Raw genomic sequence first — 20,752 nt, 5'->3', positions numbered from 1 at the left:
TACTGAAATCGAGATAAACTATATCCACAGCATTCCCCCTAATCCAGTAAGGTAATAACTTTCTCCAAAAAAGTGATAAGGTTAGTCTGACTTGTTCTTGAGAAAGCCCTGTTGACTCTTAGTAATCGCAGCCATCTGCTCTAGGTGCTCAAGGACCAACTTATTATGTGTTCTAAAATTTTGCCAGCTATAGATGTCAAGCTGACGAGTTGGTAGTTACCCAAGTCCTCCTTTCCCCCTACTTTAAACTTATTCTGATAAATTTAGCTAATTCTGGTAGTAGTTTATGTAGACATTTTCCTTGTTCTGCACTGAACAGATCAATCATGCCATGAAGAGCTGAAAGTTTTAACTTTCTGCTCCCTTGCAATATCCAAAAACATGTCCTGATGAAGTTGTAGTCTAGCAGCATCTGACTCAGCTTTGTGAAAGTTTGTAGCAAACTTTTCAATTTTGGGACACACCTGATGAAAAGCAGTTATGTAAACAGCTGTAGACATTTTCAATACATTTATAAAATATTTCCTGGAGCTGTGTGCTGCTGGCGGCACCTACCTTGGAGCATAGAGTGGTGGTGGCAGCACAGCCGTCTTGGGTGCAGGGTTGGCAGGGGCGGTGGAACAGGAGCCTCCTGAGGTGCAATCGCGTCCATGTGGCGCTCTGGGGCCCTGCTGTGTGATGTGGCTGTCTGCCTGCGGCACCATGTAGTTGAAGGGTGGTGGCTCTTTCCCCCCACCGGCTGCACATTGCTGGGCTCCTTAATGGGCCTGCTGGCAGCCGCCGCTCTCTGCCTCTGGGCCCATCAAGTTGGACCGGCAGTTCTTGCCCCCTGCTGCCGCCTTGTCATCAGCTCCCTTCCTCTGGACGTGCCTGATTTGCGGTGTGTGCATCAGCTCCTGCTTGCCACCATGGGTGGCCGCATGGAGCCGCAGGGCGGCAGGGAAGTGTGAGCGGTGGCAGCCTGGCGCATCTGCGGCCAGGCTGGCGGAGAGGTGAGTGGGCCATCAGGGAGGCTGGGAGCTGTAGGGGCCATCTGCACCCTGATTGGTTCGGTTTGGAGCTTGGGCACCCTGGACACGCTCCACCCCCCGGGCAGTTTCCAAAATATATAGAGGAACTATGGATATGGATATTTAAAATCTTGGTGAGCTTCTTTTCCCCTTGCAAAATTCAAATCAACAATGTTGTGTGGGGCAAAACATAATTTATTACTTAAAGTAATAGCAAAAAGCTTCTTGTCTTAGTAAGGAGATGTGTTTCTTTTTTCTTAAAATAGAGCTACTGTTCTTCACAAAATGCTTGAAGAAGTAACTTTGTCTTAATGATGAGAGTTGTTTTCCTTGAGAAAGTAACAAAAGAACTTAAATGCTCTTAACAAAGTGCTTACAAAAGTAACTTGATACTTAGTGAAACAATTGCTTCCTTAAAAAAAATGCTCTTAAACAAGTTGCCAGCTATACTATTTTCAATCCTTGCCTCAGAAGTATGTTATCTATATGTGACCAAAGGTGAAAAAATAAGTATCAGGATTCCCTGGATGCAATTTACAAAACAAGAAATGATCTGCAAAGAAAATACTTACTTGCCCCATCAGAATTGAGCCTGGAAAGGGCAGGCACCTCAGTGGGGTACAATGCCATAGAGTCTGCCCTCCAAAGCATGTCTGTGGTCTGGAGATTAGCTGTAATTCTGAGGGATCTCCAGGTCCCAGGTAGAGGTTGGCTTTCCTAGATTGATACTTGATGTTCAACGGTGGCATTCAATTCCAAACAAACTGACCAATAGAGATGTAGTAAGGTGAAGTAGAACTCAAAATGTCACAAAGTTTTGCTAGTAACTATCTACGGCAGTGGTTCTCAACCTTCCTAATGCCGTGACCCATTAGTACAGTTCCTCATGTTGTGGTTACTGCAACCATAAAATTGTGCAAGTGTTCTTTCACATAAATTAAACCGAAACTGACCAATGGCATGAAGATCCATTGTTCATGATTGTATATAAATTGTTTTTTTTCCGGGGTTTCTCAGATCAGTTCTGCCTCTTGTCCTGCCGAGCTGTGCCGCCACCTGGAGAGCCAGGTGGGAGACTGCGCTGGAGGCACTGCTGGGAGTGGCCAGTGGCTGAGCACAGGTGCCTGCAGGGGGAGTGGCAACAGTGGCAGCGCCCCCCCCCCCCGGCCAAGCTGCTCACCTTGCTGCGACCACTGTGAAAATTTGAGAACCACCGATCTATGGCTTCTTTATTATTCACAGGAGGAAATGTTGACTTGACTTCATTTGTGTTCTTCAGACTCACATTGTATATCTTGACATAAGATTTCTTTAATGTAGCTCAAATATGTTTACCTGCCTTAGTCTCATTTAGGTTTATATATATAATTTAACACCAGCTTTAGAAAATATGCTATTTGGTTACTCGGGGAATAAACCTGACCATCAATTTTCTGTAGAATTTCAGATATTAAGAATGTCTATGGGGCTATGTATTTAATACCAACTTGGTTTTATTCTTCATTTGTTTAGGGGCAATGGGACCTGATCCCCATCTTTCTAATCTGTAATGTTCATGAGCTTTTGACAACTTCAACAATGCAAGTGAACCTCAGGCTGCATTCAGCTGAGTGATTGCTTGTTGCCCCCTCTGGTGGCTGTTACTGGCAGATTTTTACAGCATTTGCTATAATGGCATTCTTCAGTACTTACCATGCGGCCTAGGAACCTCAAAGGATAATTTCTGACACTTCCAAATAAAGTGCATAGGGAAAGGTATAGAAGGAGAGTCCCACTGAATCTGACAAGTGGCCCATGTAGTCTTGCTGTCTTCTTCTCACAGTGGCCAACCAGAGGTCAAGTGCTGGTATTCTTGACGCCATGTCCAATACTCTAACAGTGCATATGATTAGCAGCCTCCAGCTATGGTGGGCAAACTGGTGGGGAATAATTTGTTTTTTCCTCAGCCTGGGCGATTGTGCGACTATTTGTTGGTCCAGGCAGTTTCCAAAAAGAAGAAAGCCCCATTCCAGGTGAAGAGAGAGGGAGGCGGGCTTGAGGGCTGCATTGGAGCTGGAAAACTTGCTACCTCAGCCACTTTAGTAACGCACATGTCTTGTGTGAGTGTCTTGCTGGCTGCATTCATCCTGTTCATGCTACTTTACAGGAGTAATCCAGTTTTGTGGATTTCCCTGCAAGTGCTATAAAATAGAGGATGTAGCAACTGATTTGCAGATGTTAACTGGATGTTCACGATGTTGTGCAAAACGCCAAAAAAAATGGCATTTACAAATGGTAAGGATTTCACTTTTTAACGGGTGTGGAATGGCCCTATCTTTTTAAAACTGCCAGCGTCATGCACAGTATAGTATCACTTCTGGGGAAAATCTGGAAGTGATATCCTATAGCTTTTAGGAATCATGGTTTTACCAGTTGCCTCCCAAGGTTCTGCCAGTCTATTTAACCTTCTTAGTAGAAGTATGCTTTTCCAAATGTCTGGGGTCACCAATAACATAATTTAAAATCCCGGATATCCCTATACCTGTTTGAGGTTTTTAAAAAAATAAAAGAATCTAGATTTATGGGTCTACTCCCCCCCCCCCCCGTGGAAACCGGGTTGACTGGGGACACCTTGTTCAGGGATCCATACAAGTGGACCTTTTTATTCAATCCCATTCAAATTTAGGGGAGAGTTTTTAGAGGAGAGGGTGTTTTGGTTCCGTGGAAATTTGGTAGTATTTACTGTAAAAATACTTGCCCAGACCGCAGAAAGATCTCTTGCTCTATCTATCCAATTTTTGCTTGTTTTTTTCCATAATTCTGGAAAATTCTATAAACCCCACTCCTATTTTTGTTCTGTAAACACAGAATAACCCAAGAATACATGTTTCAGTTATATGTATGGCTCAGGAATTTTATTTTGCACTTCCCTGGTTGATGAACTCACCAGCAGGGGCAGCTCTCACACAGCAGGGATCTAGGGGAGGAAGGGTAACTCTTAATAGATCTAGAAATAATCTTGAATTCTTTAGCTATACTACATCACATCACAACTACATCTATATAAAATATATCAGCAACTCTACAAATCCAGCAATCACCTTGATTAATGAGAGGCTAGATGCCACTGATAAAACATTTTTATTTATTGTATTGTATTTTGATCATATTTTCATCAGATATACTAACAATATTAAGTCATTTTTCAATGGTGATATTCAAAACTCAGGTTTAATTATAGATTTCAGATCCCTAATATATAGTTTTATTTTTTTCCTAATTGCTGTGTAAATCTAAAAAGATAATATATCTTAGAAAATATTTTTTTCCTCACTATTGCTAATATTTCAAAATAGGTAATTGTTTACTTGTATTTTGTGATCATTCTTATTTGGAGGTTTTTCCTTTCTCTCTAGACTAACTTCTCCATGGTCAGATCATTCAGTAAATGGATAAATGCATGCTTACTATTGATTGGGTCCTCTGTAGGAGCAAGGGGGGCAAAAATACTCAAAATAAACTGTTAATCCTGTTGTTGTACATGTGGACATTGAACTATGTTTGCTATTGTTCTAATGCAAGGATTGTAATGTAACCCATCAACAACCACTTCTACTTGTCTGCTATAGCCAATAAATTACATTGTTTATAATCCAATTGCAAGGCCCTGTTAAGAGCCAATCAGGTTGCTTGGCGGGAAGCCTAAAGGGTATAAAATTATTGCAGGATCCAACCAAAATGGATTTCTAGATATCTCCCATTTTCAAGGTGAATTTTCTTCAGTGGTTGTTCCTCTCACTTGTAAATGAATTGGTACTTCAATACCTCTATGAAATGAAATTGTTTAAAAGTATACCCCGGCCTTTGGCTCTGCAGAGAAAACAGAAAATATCTAGAAATCCATTTGGTTGGATCCTGCAATAAAGCCATACAGAAAGAAGAGACTTTTTATTTTATTTTATTTATTTAGGAAGGATTTCCCCCAGTTTCATAAACCTCAGAAGGGAGGGAAAGGCACCAAACTGGGAGATCTCCAGGGCCCAACTGGGGACTGACATCCCTAATTAGATATAATACCATATACTAGCCTCTGAAGTACTCTGCCTCTGAAGGGCATGTAGAGGGAGCATCCAGGTGAAGTGATCTCTCTCTTAGGATGATTACTTGTAATTCCGGGAGATCTCCCTATTCCATTTTAGGTCTCTCATGTTTTATACCATGTAAGTCATGAGTCTTAAATAGAGAACCACCCTGAGCCTGCTCTGCATGCAGTATATGAAACCAATAATAAATAAATATAAATAGATAGTACTGGTAAATAAATTTTAAAGTGTAAATACATAAGCTAAATAATGATGAAGAGTTCTTATATGCCAGTTTTCTCTACACAAAGGAGTCTCAAAGTGGCTTACAATCACCACAACAGACACCCTGTGAGGTGGGGTGAGGCTGAGAGAGCCCGGTCGGAACAGTTTTATCAGCGCCGTGGGGAGCCCAAGATCACTCAACTGGCTGCACGTGGGGGAGTGGGGAATTAAACCCGGCTCACCAGATTAGAAGTCTGCACTCCTAACCACTACACCAAGTTGCTTCCCACCCCTGTACTCATTCTCCCCCCCCCCCTAAAATTTTTCTGACTGTCGGCCTGGATCAGGGTAATGTTTATTACCTACAAAGCCTTTCATAGCTTTGGACCCATGTATTTGAAGGCACCCCCCTCTTCCTGTGTTCTGTTGCAACAGCTTCTAAATGTGCTGCCATGCAACTGATCTGGCTGGAACAGTGACTGGGCTGAAGAAATTATGGCATCATGTTTCTCTTGGTGTTATTCTTAGGTTTTGTAAAATTGAGGGTTTTTATGGGCTTTTATGCTGTATTTTTACTGTTTTTATGTGTAAATTGCCTTGAGACGACCTGTCGTGACGGGTGGTATAGAAGTATGAATATAAATAAAATAAATAAAACTGAGTAAAATTGACAGCTGTCTTCTCTGTTCTGACTCCCACTTTGTGGAATGGCCTGGTTTAGGAGGCCTGGGTGTAAACTGCATGGAGCTTTTATTCTAACCCCAGATTGATTCAGTCCCTGCCCTCTACACAGAATGCAATTTCCGTTTGGATTTTGGGCGGTTTTAATTTTCCTTCTGCAGCAAGGATTGATATGGAATGACCCTACCTTTATTGTGTGATATCTCAGACTGCTTTTAATCCTGAATATCCAGCTTGGGAAAGAAAGCTCCATGGTAGAGAACCTCTGAGAGTCTACACCTGGTCATGTGACACGCTTGCCTTAAAGGAGAAGCCCCTAATTTCTCTCAACTTCTGTCGGTCCTAGATTTTTCCTCCCTCCCCTACCTTTTTCGATCCTCTCCCCCTCCCCTCCAAGAAAAGAAAGAGGCTCCCTGCCTGGCTCCTCTCCCCTCCCCCCTTCAAGAAAAGAAAGAGGCTTGGCTCCCCCCCAGCTTCTGAGCCTCCCTAACCACGTGCAGAAGACTTTCCTGTTTCAATGGGGAAGGGGGGGAGAGAGGAAGACCTGAGTTCAAAGCGATCTGAATTCAACAGGATTGACAATGGAATAAAGAAAGTAAGTGCAGACTCTGCCCTGGATGGTTCCTGTGCATTATTATTCAGTAGATTTTGTTTAGAACAAATTTTTTCAGGGCATTTTTATTAAGGGAATAGTGATGTAGTATAATAGAATGTTTCAGGAGGGCAAAAGTAACAGTGTTATATTTTAGTGTTTGCTGGATGTAAAATCTCTTACCCAACTGTCTCCTACTTTTGTAATTCTTCACAAAAAGTAAAAAGCCAGCTTGGTATAGTGGCAAACCAGGTTTGATTCTTCCCTCCTCCTCGACATGCAGCCAGCTGGGTGACATTGGGCTCAACCACAGCACTGATAAAGCTGTTCTGACCAAGCAGTAATATCAGGGCTCTCTCAACTTCACCTATCTCACAGGGTGTCTGTTGTGGGGAGAGGAAAGGGAAAGTGAATGTAAGCCACTTTGAGACTCCTTCTTGTATAGAAAAGCGGCATATAAGAACCAACTCTTCTTTTGTATTGTTGAATAATGACTGATACTTTTTTCTTTTGCATTGTTTTTCTTAACTATTATAATCCTAGTTCTGTTGCACTGTTGGATACCGTATGCTGTCTGATTGTTTTCATAGGATTTGCCTTTAGTTTCAGTGAGAATGGTGGGTTATAAATCCTTGGCCCCCTTATGGGTCTTGTTGCAGACATGCTCTGGAAATTGCATGGTCAGAACTTAATTCCCAATAGTGAGTCCAGTTGAGATGGTTGAGGGGGGGGGGGTTTGTCCTGAAGTGTCCCTGGGAGGCCATATTACATTGCCAATTTGTCCTTGTTAGACATTTGTTCTTGGAAGATGATATTTTGTTCTGAGAATTTAAAAAAATCTTGTACTTACAGCATAACCTTTTAGGAGGGTTTTTAAATTTAATACATCTGTAGATAAAAGACTGTATTATGGGTATGGGTAGACAAAAATAATATAATTAATTTAAGAATAAATTTGCATTTACATGCTTGTACTTATAACTTTCCTACCATGGCTATCTCCCCCCCCCCAAAAAAAAAGGTGACACAAACACCCTAAAATGTTAATGCTTCTTAAAAAATATATCAGTAACATTAAAAACAAAAATCAAAATGCCCAACAATTTCACCTCTGAAAATCAGTCCCGCCTAGTTCTGTTTCGCAAAATTTTTAGGAAATAGAAGGGTTAGGTGCTTTCTTGGAAAGCTCTGCTGTAGAAGAACCTCAGGACTAGAGGACCAGATTTGATAATTTTGCCAGAAGGCATTGCTGAGGGTTGATGATCAGGTTCATATTGAGGGAGTCAGTCCTTTTAACAACTTTTATTGTGTTGATATTTATGTTTTAAATCTTTTAAAAAGTGGTACCACTAGAGATATTATTATTATTATTATTCACTTGGATCACTGTGGCTAGGTGCTCTGGGGTATGAGATATGTAAAACTATTTATATTCTCCTGCTGAACAAACACTCAGGTCAAAGCAATGGAAATATACCTTTTCCTGCTGTTCGTACAAGCAATATCTTTGTCATGTTTCTCTTACCTCTGATAGGATAGATTTTTTTTCCTTTAATGTCAAGTAAATATTTTCTTGGTTGATTCCTAATTTGTTTTTCTTGGTTAACACATTATCAGGTCCATTATTTTGCTTTGTACCACATACTCCAATTGTTATTGTAACACATCATTTTAAAATAGGCTTTTATTTACTTTATATCCCCCTTTTTCACAATGAGGTTTTAAAATGGCTTATGTTCTCCTCTCCTTCAGTTTTATCTTCACAACTTTTTGAGGTAAATTTGGCTGAAAGTGTATGAGTGGCTCAGGGTTATTAGCCAAGCTTTAATGGTAGAGTAGGGATTCAACTCTGGGTCTCCCAGATCATAGTCCTAACCACTATACCATACTGGCTCTCTTTTTCTAATTTTGCTTGGTATGCTGTCTATAACGTACCGCAACATTCTTTTGAAACTTGAATTTCTGCATGCTATTTTGGTCCTGATGTTTCGTGGTTCTAGGCCAAAGGTATGAAAATAATGTAGGCACATATTTCAAACTGACATAACTCTTCTATCTGTAAACAGCCCGTGGCGCCACGGGCGCCACGGACTGTATAAAGGAGTAAGGGGTAGTGGGGAGGAGTTAGGGCGGGACCGGTCCGGGATAAAAACTCGGGGGGGGCCAATCAGGAGCCGCGAAGCGGCTCCTGATTGGCCCCTCCGAGTGTCAATCCCGCCCCAAGCAGACAATGGGGAGCCGCGCAAAGCGCGGCTCCCCATTGCCTGCTTCACTCGCTCGGAAAATGGCGGCCCGCCTGGTGAGAGCCTCGGCTGGGGGGTGGGCCGGGAAGCCTTCTCTCGGCCGGCGGAGCGGCCTCGCAGCGTTGTGGACGCTGCGAGCCCGCTCCGCCGGCCGAGAGAAGGCTCCAGAGAGCCTCGGGGGGGTGGATGGGTGGGGGGGGGGAAGGGAAGCCTTCTGCCGCCGGCCGCAGCGGGCTCACAGCGTCGTAGACAGAAAAAAAAACCCTGTAGGAGCCTTTCGCAGATCCAAGCAGCAGAAAACAAAACCCTGAAGGAGCCTTTCCCAGCTCCAAGCAGCAGAAAAAAAAACCCCTGTAGGAGCTCCAAGCCGGCACGCCCACGAGAGCTAGCAGAAAAAAAAAACCCTGTAGGAGCCTTTCACAGCTCCACGCAGCAGGAAAAAAAACCCTGTAGGAGCCTTTCCCAGCTCCAAGCAGCAGAAAACAAAACCCTGAAGGAGCCTTTCCCAGCTCCAAGCAGCAGAAAACAAAACCCCTGTAGGAGCTCCAAGCCAGCACGCCCACGAGAGGCAGCAGAAAAAAAAAACCCTGTAGGAGCCTTTCCCAGCTCCAAGCAGCAGAAAACAAAACCCTGAAGGAGCCTTTCCCAGCTCCAAGCAGCAGAAAAAAAAAAACCCTGTAGGAGCTCCAAGCCCACGAGAGGCAGCAGAAAAAAAAAAAACCCTGTAGGAGCCTTTCCCAGCTCCAAGCAGCAGAAAACAAAACCCTGAAGGAGCCTTTCCCAGCTCCAAGCAGCAGAAAACAAAACCCTGTAGGAGCCATTCGCAGCTCCAAGCCGGCACGCCCACGAGAGCTAGCAGAAAAAAAAACAAACCCTGTAGGAGCCTTTCACAGCTCCAAGCAGCAGAAAAAAAAAAACCTTTAGGAGCCTTTCCCAGCTCCAAGCAGCAGAAAAAAATTAACCCTGTAGGAGCCTTTCGCAGCTCCAAGCGGGCGCTCCCACGAGAGCTAGCAGAAAAAAAAAAAACCCTGTAGGAGCCTTTCGCAACTCCAAGCAGCAGAAAAAAATTAACCCTGTAGGAGCCTTTCGCAGCTCCAAGCCGGCGCGCCCACGAGAGGCAGCAGAAAAAAAAAAACCCTGGAGGAGCCTGTCGCCGCTTCAAGCCGGCGCCCTGGGAGCCCCGGCAGCCGCCCACAGCGCTGCTGCTGGCGGCTCCCTGCCCTCATGGCCCCAGAACACAATGGAGCCGCCGGGAAAGCCGCAGAAGAACAAAAAAATGCAGAGGAGCCGCCGCAGCCCAGCGCACCACACCTGGTGCTCCTCGGCAAAAACTACAAGACGCCGAGGAGCCGCCGCCCGCCTCCTCTTTCAGGTAGCCTGTCCCTCGCTCTGTCCCTCGCCTGCCGCTCGCTCTGGTCCCCACCTGCTAGCGCCCATTGTCTTCTTCATACAATGGGCTTTTTTACTAGTTTTGTATAAATCAAATAATTTTGCAGGCATGCTTATCTTGTTTGTGCAGGATAGGCATATGTGTCTAATTACAACTTGCAGTTTAACACTGGAGGCTCAAAACAAGTTTGTGTTTGGCTTTTATAACTAGTAGAATAGCATAGTGCTGGTTGGTAGTTTGTTTTTTCCCCATGAGGCTTTCTGCAGTTCCCCCAGAGTTACAGTTTCTCTATTTGAGAGAGTCAGTGTGATGTAGTGGTCAGACTAGAATCTGGGGGATCCAGGTTTGAATTGAATTCCCACTCTGCCTTGAACATTTGCTTAGATGCCTTTGTACTAGTCACATGTTCTTAGCCTAACCTACCTCACAGGGATGATGTGAGGATAGGAATGATGTAAACCACTTGGGAATGCATAGAGCAGGTTTTCTCAACCAAGCTTTCCTGAAATTCTGGTGTTTCCTGATGGTCCTGGAAGGGTTTCCTGAATTGGGTGGACGTTAATTTTTAATATATTTTTAATTTATCAAACCATTTAATGTGATATGACCATATATGGTTATGTTGACCTGCCCCCCCCCACAATGGCCAGTGATGGGACTGGAGGGCGTGGGAAGGGAGGGCAGATGGGCATGCACACAGCTATGCTTTCCAACTATATTCTGCATGGTCACACTAATTATGGGGTTTCTTGAAGAATGTTTCAGGGGTTTCTCAATAATAAAGTTGAGAAAGGCTGCCATAAAAAGGTAGGTTGTAAATTAATCATTTTGTCATTGAATTGTGGCATAGTAAATAAATTCACTCATGTTTTTGATCTTTTCTACAGCATGGGTGAGTTCCCTGTCCATGGGAATGATCTTCTTCTGTTCTCCCATAGTCAGTGTATTTACCAATATATTTGGCTGCCGAAAAGTAGCTGTTGTTGGAGCAGCTGTGGCTTTCATTGGGCTCCTTTCAAGCTCATTTGTAAGGTAAGTCAACATTCATTAAGTTCTGCAAATATGGAAGATGTCTGGCAGTGTATTACAATTTTGACCAGCAAATCAATAATGCATCCAGGAACACTGACCATATATCCTTAAGATCCTGAGGGTATTGCTGATTACTACATAAGTTTGGGTCTGATTAATAATGTGCAGTCTATTCATCCATGTTATACTGCCAATCTACAGTGGAGGAAAACAAGACAACAATGTTCACATCTACTCAAAGTTCTGTGGAGCAGTCTCTTGCCATTCAGATCTGAGGTCTTGCTTGTTTTTTCTAAATACAGTGGAAGTTATTATCATACCACATGATAAACTAGAGGTTAAATCTGCTTTAAAAGTGGGCTAGAAGCTGGGAAGGCCCCCCATGTCAGTGGCAAGGGTGCCCATGGACCCCCTCCCAGTGGTCCTGCAGTGAGGAGGGGATGGCTGGGGCAGCTATCCTGCTTTTAAAATAGGCTTCGGCGCACCACCTTCCGTGCCACTCTGTGACTGCTGGGGACAGGAGGATGGGAGCCAGTCAGAACCCCCCCCTTACCTGTTGTGGGGGCGGGAGGCTTGGAGGTTGCTGGGATGTAGTGGCATCCCTCTTGGCACAGGCACAATGAGCACATGGGGCTTGGAGGAGGTAGCATTGCCTCTGGCATGCCAGTGCTGCTCCTTGACCCAAGGGAAGGCAGGCAAGCAAGTGGGGCAGAGGCTTGTGGTGGCCCTGGCCCAACGCAGGGGCACAATAACTGATAGAGTACACAAAAAAGTCTACTTACTTGGGAGTAAAACAAAAAGGGGAAAACAAAGCATACAAGTCTACTCCTTGAGAGAAAAGGACGGGTATCATCAGTGGCAGCAAAGCGGTGTCAGGGAATGAAACTTATCCTGTGGGAGAAGGGGATGCCGAGACTGGTCTGTGGAGCAGATAAGCAGAAGGCCAACCCAGAGGCTGGGATAACAAGATGTGTTCTAAACCAGCTAAAAAAATCTGAGGGTGTAACTCTTGATATCTTTTTGCAGAGAGTGAGGAAGGGGTATTGGCATTGAAATGTGAGGGTAATAAAAATTCTATACTTAAGATTAGCTAGAAAAATGCAGCTTGGTTCAAACTCACAGTGAATTTCCAGCCGAGTTTTCTCTCCAAGCATCCAGAGGAGGTGCTCTGTGAGTTTAGTGTTTCTAGTTTGCACCAGATCCATTCTATATACCCCTGAAGCTAAAATTTCCTGTAACAGTCTTCACAATATCCTTGCAAACATGTTTCTTGCAAATGTTTCTTGGGAGGCAGACTTTGAGGTGAGGCTAGATGTATCTTGCTTTGAAATATCTTTTGTGTCGCATGCTGACATAAGCATCTTCAGGATCATCTTTCATACTAGACTTGAAGAAAAGAATCAAATGTGATTTCTTTATCTCAGTTTCACATACTAATGAACAACCTGAATGCTGATAATTATCCAGTCTTTCTTGCTGCTTCTTTCTCTTCATTTATTATTGGCCTTGATTAAGGCTTCAGTCCTCTCAACATCATATAGGCTGTCCCATTAAATCTGGTTTACAAATTCAGCCTGGAAGGTTGGCTGATTACTTCCCTAATTTAGATAACCCTTTCTACCGCAGAGCTTTTATGTTGGCCATCTTCTCCCCTCAGATGTATTTGTTGGGATGTATCAGTTGGTTCCATTTCAGGAGAGGCTGTTCTGTAAACTCACCAGGTATAACTCAACACGTCATTCTAGATTGCCAGTTTCATGAGGTTACCCATAAATAACTCCTTTGCCCTTTATTATATTCCAAAGGTCTTGTAAGTAAGGGAAGTGCATTCCAATATCTGCTAAATGTAAAGCCAGAAGTAAGCTCTTTCAGTGTATTACTGTTTTATCTGTTTATAATTTTTTTTTATCTGACCTTCTGCTATATATATACTTTATAATATTCTGGTATGCCAATTCTGGCTAATAAACGAATGAAGAATTAAGACTTCAGTATGTTAACCTCTGATATACTTTTAATAGTTTAATAAAATGAACAAACACTGATATTTTCCCTAGTAATCTAATTCTTATGTATAGAATCAATGGCATCAGATTATGTCTGTGTTACCCTGAGAGTGCTGCTTTAATACTGTTTTTCTATCTAACAGAACATGTAAGGAAATAAAGTCTTTCCCTGTATGCTGTTGGCATCCCAGGACACAGACAATAATCATATCAGTAAAGTTCATAGTAGTAAACGTGATACAGAGGGCAGGATCCAAAGTATTGTACAACTTTTCCCTAACAAGCCTTTGGACTTGTTTTTCTTGGCAACAGTCCCTCTACATCATGACAAACAAATGTTGAAAGTGTCTTCTTATATTGTTTGAGAGTGGAGTCTAAGTAACCTGAGCTTTTAATAGTTACTAACATGTTTTTGTGCTGCTGAAATCAGAATGTCTATTTGATTTTATTCTTATTATTCTATTGAGTACTTCTTACAACCCCATTAAACATATCTTTGGCTCCTGGCCATGTTGTAGGAGTGTGCTTTGGCATAAGTAGCTGGGTTTTCTACACAAGGTTCTTAGTAAAACAAATAAAGTTCTTGGAATTACCACAGCTGCTCAGGAAAGTTTTCATAAATCGCTTTGATAGGGTGTAGCAAGATGAACTCGCTATTCAAGGATAAAATGCAGCATCTGTAACTTGTTAGAAAATAAAACATATGAGGTATTTCGTATTAGTTACAAATACTACTAGTAACGGGTAAATATGATTGCTTAAAAGCCACAATTATGCAAATTCCTACAAGTGAATCTCTTACCTGGTCGATTGATTGATTTATGCATTTTATTCCCATAAAGAATTTGCAGTTCTCTGATTACAGAATACAGTGGAGATTTTAAAGATCTGCAGACTTGTATTGTACCATACAGATTTTAATGACAGAATAAATGAATCTGGTAGGAACTACTTTTAATACAAGAAAGGTCGAAAGCTGTTGAAAGCAGACTTATCCTTAACATGCCCGCGGCGCCGGGGGCTCCCTGCCTGACGCAGCGAGAGGCACTTCAGGACGCCCACAAAGGGGGCCCTCGGCAGCCGCGCTCTGCGCGACTGCCGGGGGCTCCCTGCTCTAGCGCCCGCTGTATTTAGATTATACAGCGGGCTTGATTACTAGTTAGTTATATTTTTATACTGCCGCTCCCAGCAAGCTGGCTCATGGCAGTTAACAATAACACATCATATAATATCATATAACAATTTAAAACACCTCATAAAATGGTCACATTATATATCTACCGATAAGGTAAAGGTAAAGGTATCCCCTGTGCAAGCACCGAGTCATGTCTGACCCTTGGGGTGACGCCCTCCAGCGTTTTCATGGCAGACTCAATACGGGGTGGTTTGCCAGTGCCTTCCCCAGTCATTACCGTTTACCCCCCCAGCAAGCTGGGTACTCATTTTACCGACCTCGGAAGGATGGAAGGCTGAGTCAACCTTGAGCTGGCTGCTGGGATTGAACTCCCAGCCTCATGGGCAAAGCTTTCAGACGGCTGTCTTACCACTCTGCGCCACAAGAGGCTCTATATCTGATACAGCAATATAAACACCCCATAAAACAATCACAAAACTCCTAAAAGCTACAATTACAATTAAGATTGCAAATATAAAACCCCCTTTCCCAACGACTCATAGCTGTGGTCCTGGGCCATGTGCTGCATGTTACTTCTTGATTATGCCTGTCTCTTTATCTGAACTAAGAACTTACCATGTTAAGATGACTGATGACTTGAGTGCTATTGTCCTAAGATGCTAAAGTTTCAAGGGTTTCCAAGCTAGCAAATATTTTGTACCTTGCTTGTAGTCATGTTGCATCCTATAGCTACAGAATAAAGACAATCTTAGAATAAAATGGTGACCATATATGAGAATTCATGGGGCTATTGGCATGGCCATTGAAGCCTAAATATAGTACCTATCAACTGAAGAAAATGAGAGGGGAGAAAAGGAAATGGAAAACAAATCATGCCTGGCCAATATAGCCTCCTTTCCTGTGGCATGGTTACTTGCTGTTCAAATGGGGGAGAAATGAGATATGCATAGAGTTGTTTTGATCTCAGCCAAAATGGATAATATAATAGGATGGATCAAAACATGTCCTTGTGCAAGAGCAGGATCACATTCCATTCTGAGGGTCCAACAGATCCCCAAACTTCTTGGGGAGCAGCATTTTAGAAGGCATGGAGACATGCAGTAGAGGTGGGTAAAGAGGAAGAGCACATCCAATCCTATATATTTTGTGAGGCTGACTCTTACTGGAGTTACAAAGTCTGTTAAGTAATCAGTAGGATTCTTGTATCTACTTAATTTATTTTACTAAAAGTGTAAACTTAACTTTGGCTGCTGAGCTGGCTGCAACTCTGAGAGAGAGAGAGATCTTGTCAATAAGAAAACATGTTGCTATTTGCGTTGAATGCTTTTTTATGTTGAGAACACATAGGAGGGGGAAATAATAAGATATAATGTAGTTCAGGATTACAAATGAAAACTCGTATGCATCTCATGCTATCTGATGAAGCTGAAATATGTATCACTATGCAGAACATCACAATTAACAACTTCCCTTTTCTTTTTTTAATTGTAGGACTCTTGGACCTCTCTATTTTACTTATGGGATTTTATTTGGCTGTGGTTGTTCATTTGCGTATCAGCCCTCCCTGGTCATCTTGGGGCATTATTTCAAGAAGCGTCTGGGTCTGGTGAATGGCATTGTCACTGCTGGCAGCAGCTTGTTTACTGTAGCTCTGCCTTTTCTTTTAAGTGAACTGACTAAATCAGTTGGCCTGGACAACACTTTCAGGATCCTGTGTATTTTTATATTTATTCTCTTCCTGGCTGGTTTTACATATAAGCCTCTCGTTCTTAGTGCCAAAATAGATGAAGAAGAGGGCAAAACCCATTTTCCTCCCAAAGAACAGATTTTCAATTTTTCAATTTTTAAAGTTGTGAGTTATCGAATCTGGGCTTTTGGAATCCCAGCTGCCTTATTTGGATACTTTATACCTTATGTTCACTTAGTAAGTATACATATTTTCCTCCTTGTTTTAACTGCATGCATATATAGTTTTTAAAAATATATAAAATGTTATTTCTAAAAATAGCAAAACTTTTTTTTTCTAATGTAAGATCATGTGGGGAAGAATAATCTAAATACACTTTTAGCTACGTAAGATTATATAGGATATTTAAATGCAAGATGCAGCTGTGAAGAATCAAGATGGGGATGTCATTGTAGGGATGGAACAGCATGAAAATCTTCTGTTGGGTGAAGAACAGCTGGTTATTACAACTGACAGTAACTTAAAACTGTATAGTAATTCATGGCATTTCTACACTATTTTGCATCCTCGTTAGTAAATTCTGTCAGTTTGTTTTCAGTACAGCAGTTCTAAGAACAGTAAAGCTTTATAGTGCTAACATTTGCAAAAGTTAAAATATGAATAATTTAAGCTTAGAAAAATAAAATTTAAAACCATTTTTTTGTAAGTTTGAAATTTTGTACTGAATCAGAATACAAGCCTATAATCCCAGGACTATATCAAGAACATAACAAAGACAGGAAGACTACAGGTGACTATGCATGCAAAAGTGAGAGGTGAATTACAGCTCTGTAATGCCTGTGCCAAGTACCAAACTAATATGACAATACGAAATATGTTAATAGTGTTTTGCTCAAAGCAGATCTTTATATTGGGGATTCTGGCAATGTTTGTGTGTATTTGAACTATTTCTCTGTGGAGTCCTAAATGCCCCTCATCCACTGCCCATGTACAGAATGCATGCTTATTTAACCCTCTATCCACTGCTATCAAATTCAGTGTTCAGCCTTCCAAAATTGGATTCCTGCAAAAAGGAGGTAAAATTGCAAACTACCAGGATCCTGAAACAGGTGGTGTAACAGAAACAAAACTGGGGAGGCTTGTGTTTCTTCTTACCAGCAAAGCTCTGAATCCATCTGAGGCCAAGTGATTTACAAATATAGGTTCTTTGCTTGTCCATAAACAGACTTGCTTATGTCTCTGAGCTTGGCTGTCTTCCCTGAGGTTACACAGGAAACAAACCTTTTAGAAAGTGAAACCAAACTTGCATCTCTTACCCAAAGAAAATGCCAATTCCTCCTTTCCTCTACTTCCTGGCAGTGTAAGAGCCATGAGGTATTGACTTTTGTGTCTGCAAAGACTACCCACTTAGAAGTTGCCTCCATTGTAGGAGGATGCATGACATGGAACCTCCCAACCAGAGATGACTGATGTTTCAACAAAAATATTATAAATGTATAGGCCCCAAAGACAGAAACACAGACTTCTTCAGGCAGTTGGTAACCCTAACTAGGATCTACCCTGTCCTAGCCTGACATAAGTACCACTTTTTCATACTGTTCCCCATTTCATACATACAGCATTTTCTGGGTTTAAAAGGGTTGTGTGCAGTTAGAATTCAACAAAGTCTATAATAGGTTGTCTTCTCTATACTGCTATTGTGATTTTCGGGGGCAAGAACTGTATACGTGTTACACATGTCAAGTCAGATTCAAATGAGTAGCCGTGTTGGTCTGAAGTAGCACATTAAGATCAGAGTCCAGTAGCACCTTTAAGATCAACAAAGATTTATTCAAGGCGTGAGCTCACGTAAGAAGATCATAGTCTGACAAAGGGTGCTTGCACTCGAAAACTCACGCCTTGAATAAATCTTTGTTGGTCTTAAAGGTGCTACTGGACTCTGATTTTACATGTCAAGTCAGTTTGTCTCAGACTCTTATAGCTGGTCTCCTCTTTCAACTTTGTTCACCCTTCAGGGGGCATAACACAGCACCAACATTTGTGCAGAGATCTTTACACATAGCATGCATGGCAATCTAGCATGTGAGCTGGAGCTCTTCTATCTTGTCATCTTGTTTTCTACATGCAGAATAATTTGTTTTATTTCATATTTATCACATTTAAACCCCACCTTTCTCCCTATCATGGCCCCAAGTGATTTACACCAGTGGTCCCCAACCCCCGGTCCGGGGACCGGGACCGGTCCGTAGATCAGTTGGTACTGGGCCGTGGCTCCTCCTCATCCTCCTCCCCAGCTGCTGCCTTGGGGGCTGCCCTGCCACTCTGCCGCCGACTCACCTTTGGTGCTCTCCAGTGGCCGCCATGGCTGGGACTCCCCCTAGGCATGGCACTGCACAGCTGCTGCTGGCAGCATCCCCCAGCAGGCAGCAGGAAATCAGGGGTGCCGGTGGGAAAGCAAGTGGAGCAGGGGCTCAGGCAGCAACGTCCCTCAGCAAAAGACTACCCCCCCGGGCCTCAGTAAAATTGTCCATAGGCGGTCCCTGGTGATAAAAAGGTTGGGGACTACTGCTCTAAGAGACATAATGAAGGACACAGTCCATTCAAAGCTTAATAATGTTGAAATCCATGTTGTCCTGAAAGTGGAGCAGCTAAATTCCCCCACTGAAACAACTGGGAAGATTATCATAGAATCCTAACCATGCTTATTCAGGAATAAGCCATAGTGAAGTCAGTAATGCTCACTTATGGGTAAATGTGCATGGTCTTGCAGCTTTAAAGCACTTATAATAGCTATAAAGTATCTGTAGTCACTGCACAAAGATAAAAATGCAATGCGGACTGCAGACTTAATACAGACAACCTGTCTACCTACCACCTTCTGAGGGACTTTCTCTCTCCAAACTCTGCAGTCTTCCCCCCTTCTCGTCACTCTCCCCCCTCCCCAGTCAATCCGGCCCCCATCTATCCCCACAATCATCTGAAACCAACAAGGAAAGTCTGTTGGTTGGCTGTTAACATTTCTCCCTTTCCAGTTTTCTTGAGCTGAGTCAATAGAATTTCTCTGGGAGTGTCTTGCCTAGCTGCTGAGTGGTAGCTTTAGTTCTTTTTTAACCTTGCTGGCTGCAGTTGAAGGCAAGGGAACAGGGGCCTTGTCACTTTATCAAGCTACAGAGGATAGAGTACATGCATAGAGCTTGGCTGCAGTGATTACAGGCTTGCTTAGAAAATATTGGCCATTTATGTTCAGTATTTTCCTAGTTTATTTTCTAGATAGAAAGGGCAAGTACTGGATCGTCCAGTTTAAAACTGGCCACTTTTAGCACCCTTACTCAAAATATTATTATTGAACTGCCTCCATGGCAGCCATGTATAGAAGTACATAGCCTAACTTTCGTCAGAATTCTGAAAACACAGTCTCAGTGTCAGAGATGCCTGCTGGGTTTTCCTTGCATAAAGAAAAGTAATTCACTGGCCTTTTCTTTGCAGAAATATTCCTTTTTACTTGGATCTCAGCAACAAGCTAGAGACTTTCTATTATGAAAAAGAAAGGTGGGCATTCAGGGAACTTTCTACAAATGTTATAATAATGTTTTATTAATATAAGGTGACCAGATTTTAACATTGGTAAAGCGGGACACCATTGACCGGGGGGGGGGGGTCTTGATTAAAAATTTGGTCTATATGTAGCAACAAAAACTTTCATAGAACGCATAGAGTGCAAAAATAGTATTGTAATATATATTTTTTTAAATTTCAAAATAAGTACAATTTGCCAAGTGCCCCTAGATGTCCCTCCAAAAGTGGGACAATCTGGTCACATAGTGGGACATATTAATATAATATTGTTCAATTCCTGAAGAACAAGAGTTGTTTCTTATGTGCCACTTTTTCTACCAGAAGGAGTCTCACAGCAGCTTAAAATTGCCTTCCTTTTCCTCTCCCCACAACAGGGAAGTAAGGCTGAGAGAGTCCTGATATTACTGGTCAGTCAGAACAGAAAAACAAACAAGCTAATACAAAAAAGCCCTGGGTGACAGAAGAAATGCACACTGTGGGGATAGTGTCAGGGAAAACGGCAACCACATGGATGGGAAAAGCAGAACTTTCCCACCCACATGGCAATCATCCAAGTTTTATTGTGATCTTTCACAAAACTTTACACCAAAAAAGATTTGAGGAAAATCAGAGGAAAGCTGGGGAAACCAAGAGATTTATGAATGCACCATAATCTTCCTAACAGCACTAAATCCAGCACAGATCATCTATGTGAAAATGTTGTACAACTCAAGTTTCTGAGATACAGCATATATTGCAGGATGCCTGCAACATTTCCCTTAATATTTAGTCATGGGAAAAAACGTGGAATGAGATAACTGCATCCCAGTTGTACAGTGTCACAGTGCTGGAATATAGTGCAAAGTCACAGCAGCTATTGTTTTGTTATATCCTTGGAAATAAAACTGTGTTCCAAAATAGTTGAAATATCTGCCTGTATGGAATAGAAAACAACCTCAAATTACTTAGCAGAATGAAATTTGCAATAAAAATTATTCATTTCCCTAAATATTTACTGATTTGTTTTCTTTGTTAGGAAAGTAATTTTGGCCCTTGTTAACAGGAAAAACTTTCAGTACTGTTTATCATGACAAGTTCTCTGAGAATCTTCCCAAGTGCCAGTCATATAATCTAA

At 42.2% G+C, this 20,752-nt stretch overlaps 1 protein-coding gene across 1 annotated transcript in view; it reads left to right on the top strand.

The window, feature by feature from the left end:
* Positions 1–20,752, top strand: part of SLC16A10 (solute carrier family 16 member 10) — a 48,547-nt gene that overhangs the window by 13,300 nt on the left and 14,495 nt on the right. Inside the window, exons 2-3 of the mRNA XM_077301934.1 lie at positions 11,090–11,234; positions 15,867–16,299. Coding sequence (XP_077158049.1) covers positions 11,090–11,234; positions 15,867–16,299 — 578 coding nt within the window. The remainder of the gene's footprint in view (positions 1–11,089; positions 11,235–15,866; positions 16,300–20,752) is intronic.

This window comes from Paroedura picta, chromosome 1 (genome assembly GCF_049243985.1).
Source record: "Paroedura picta isolate Pp20150507F chromosome 1, Ppicta_v3.0, whole genome shotgun sequence".
Lineage (NCBI taxonomy): Eukaryota > Metazoa > Chordata > Lepidosauria > Squamata > Gekkonidae > Paroedura > Paroedura picta.
The sequence above is the reverse complement of the archived record's forward strand: the minus strand, read 5'-3'. Positions and strand labels throughout refer to the sequence as shown.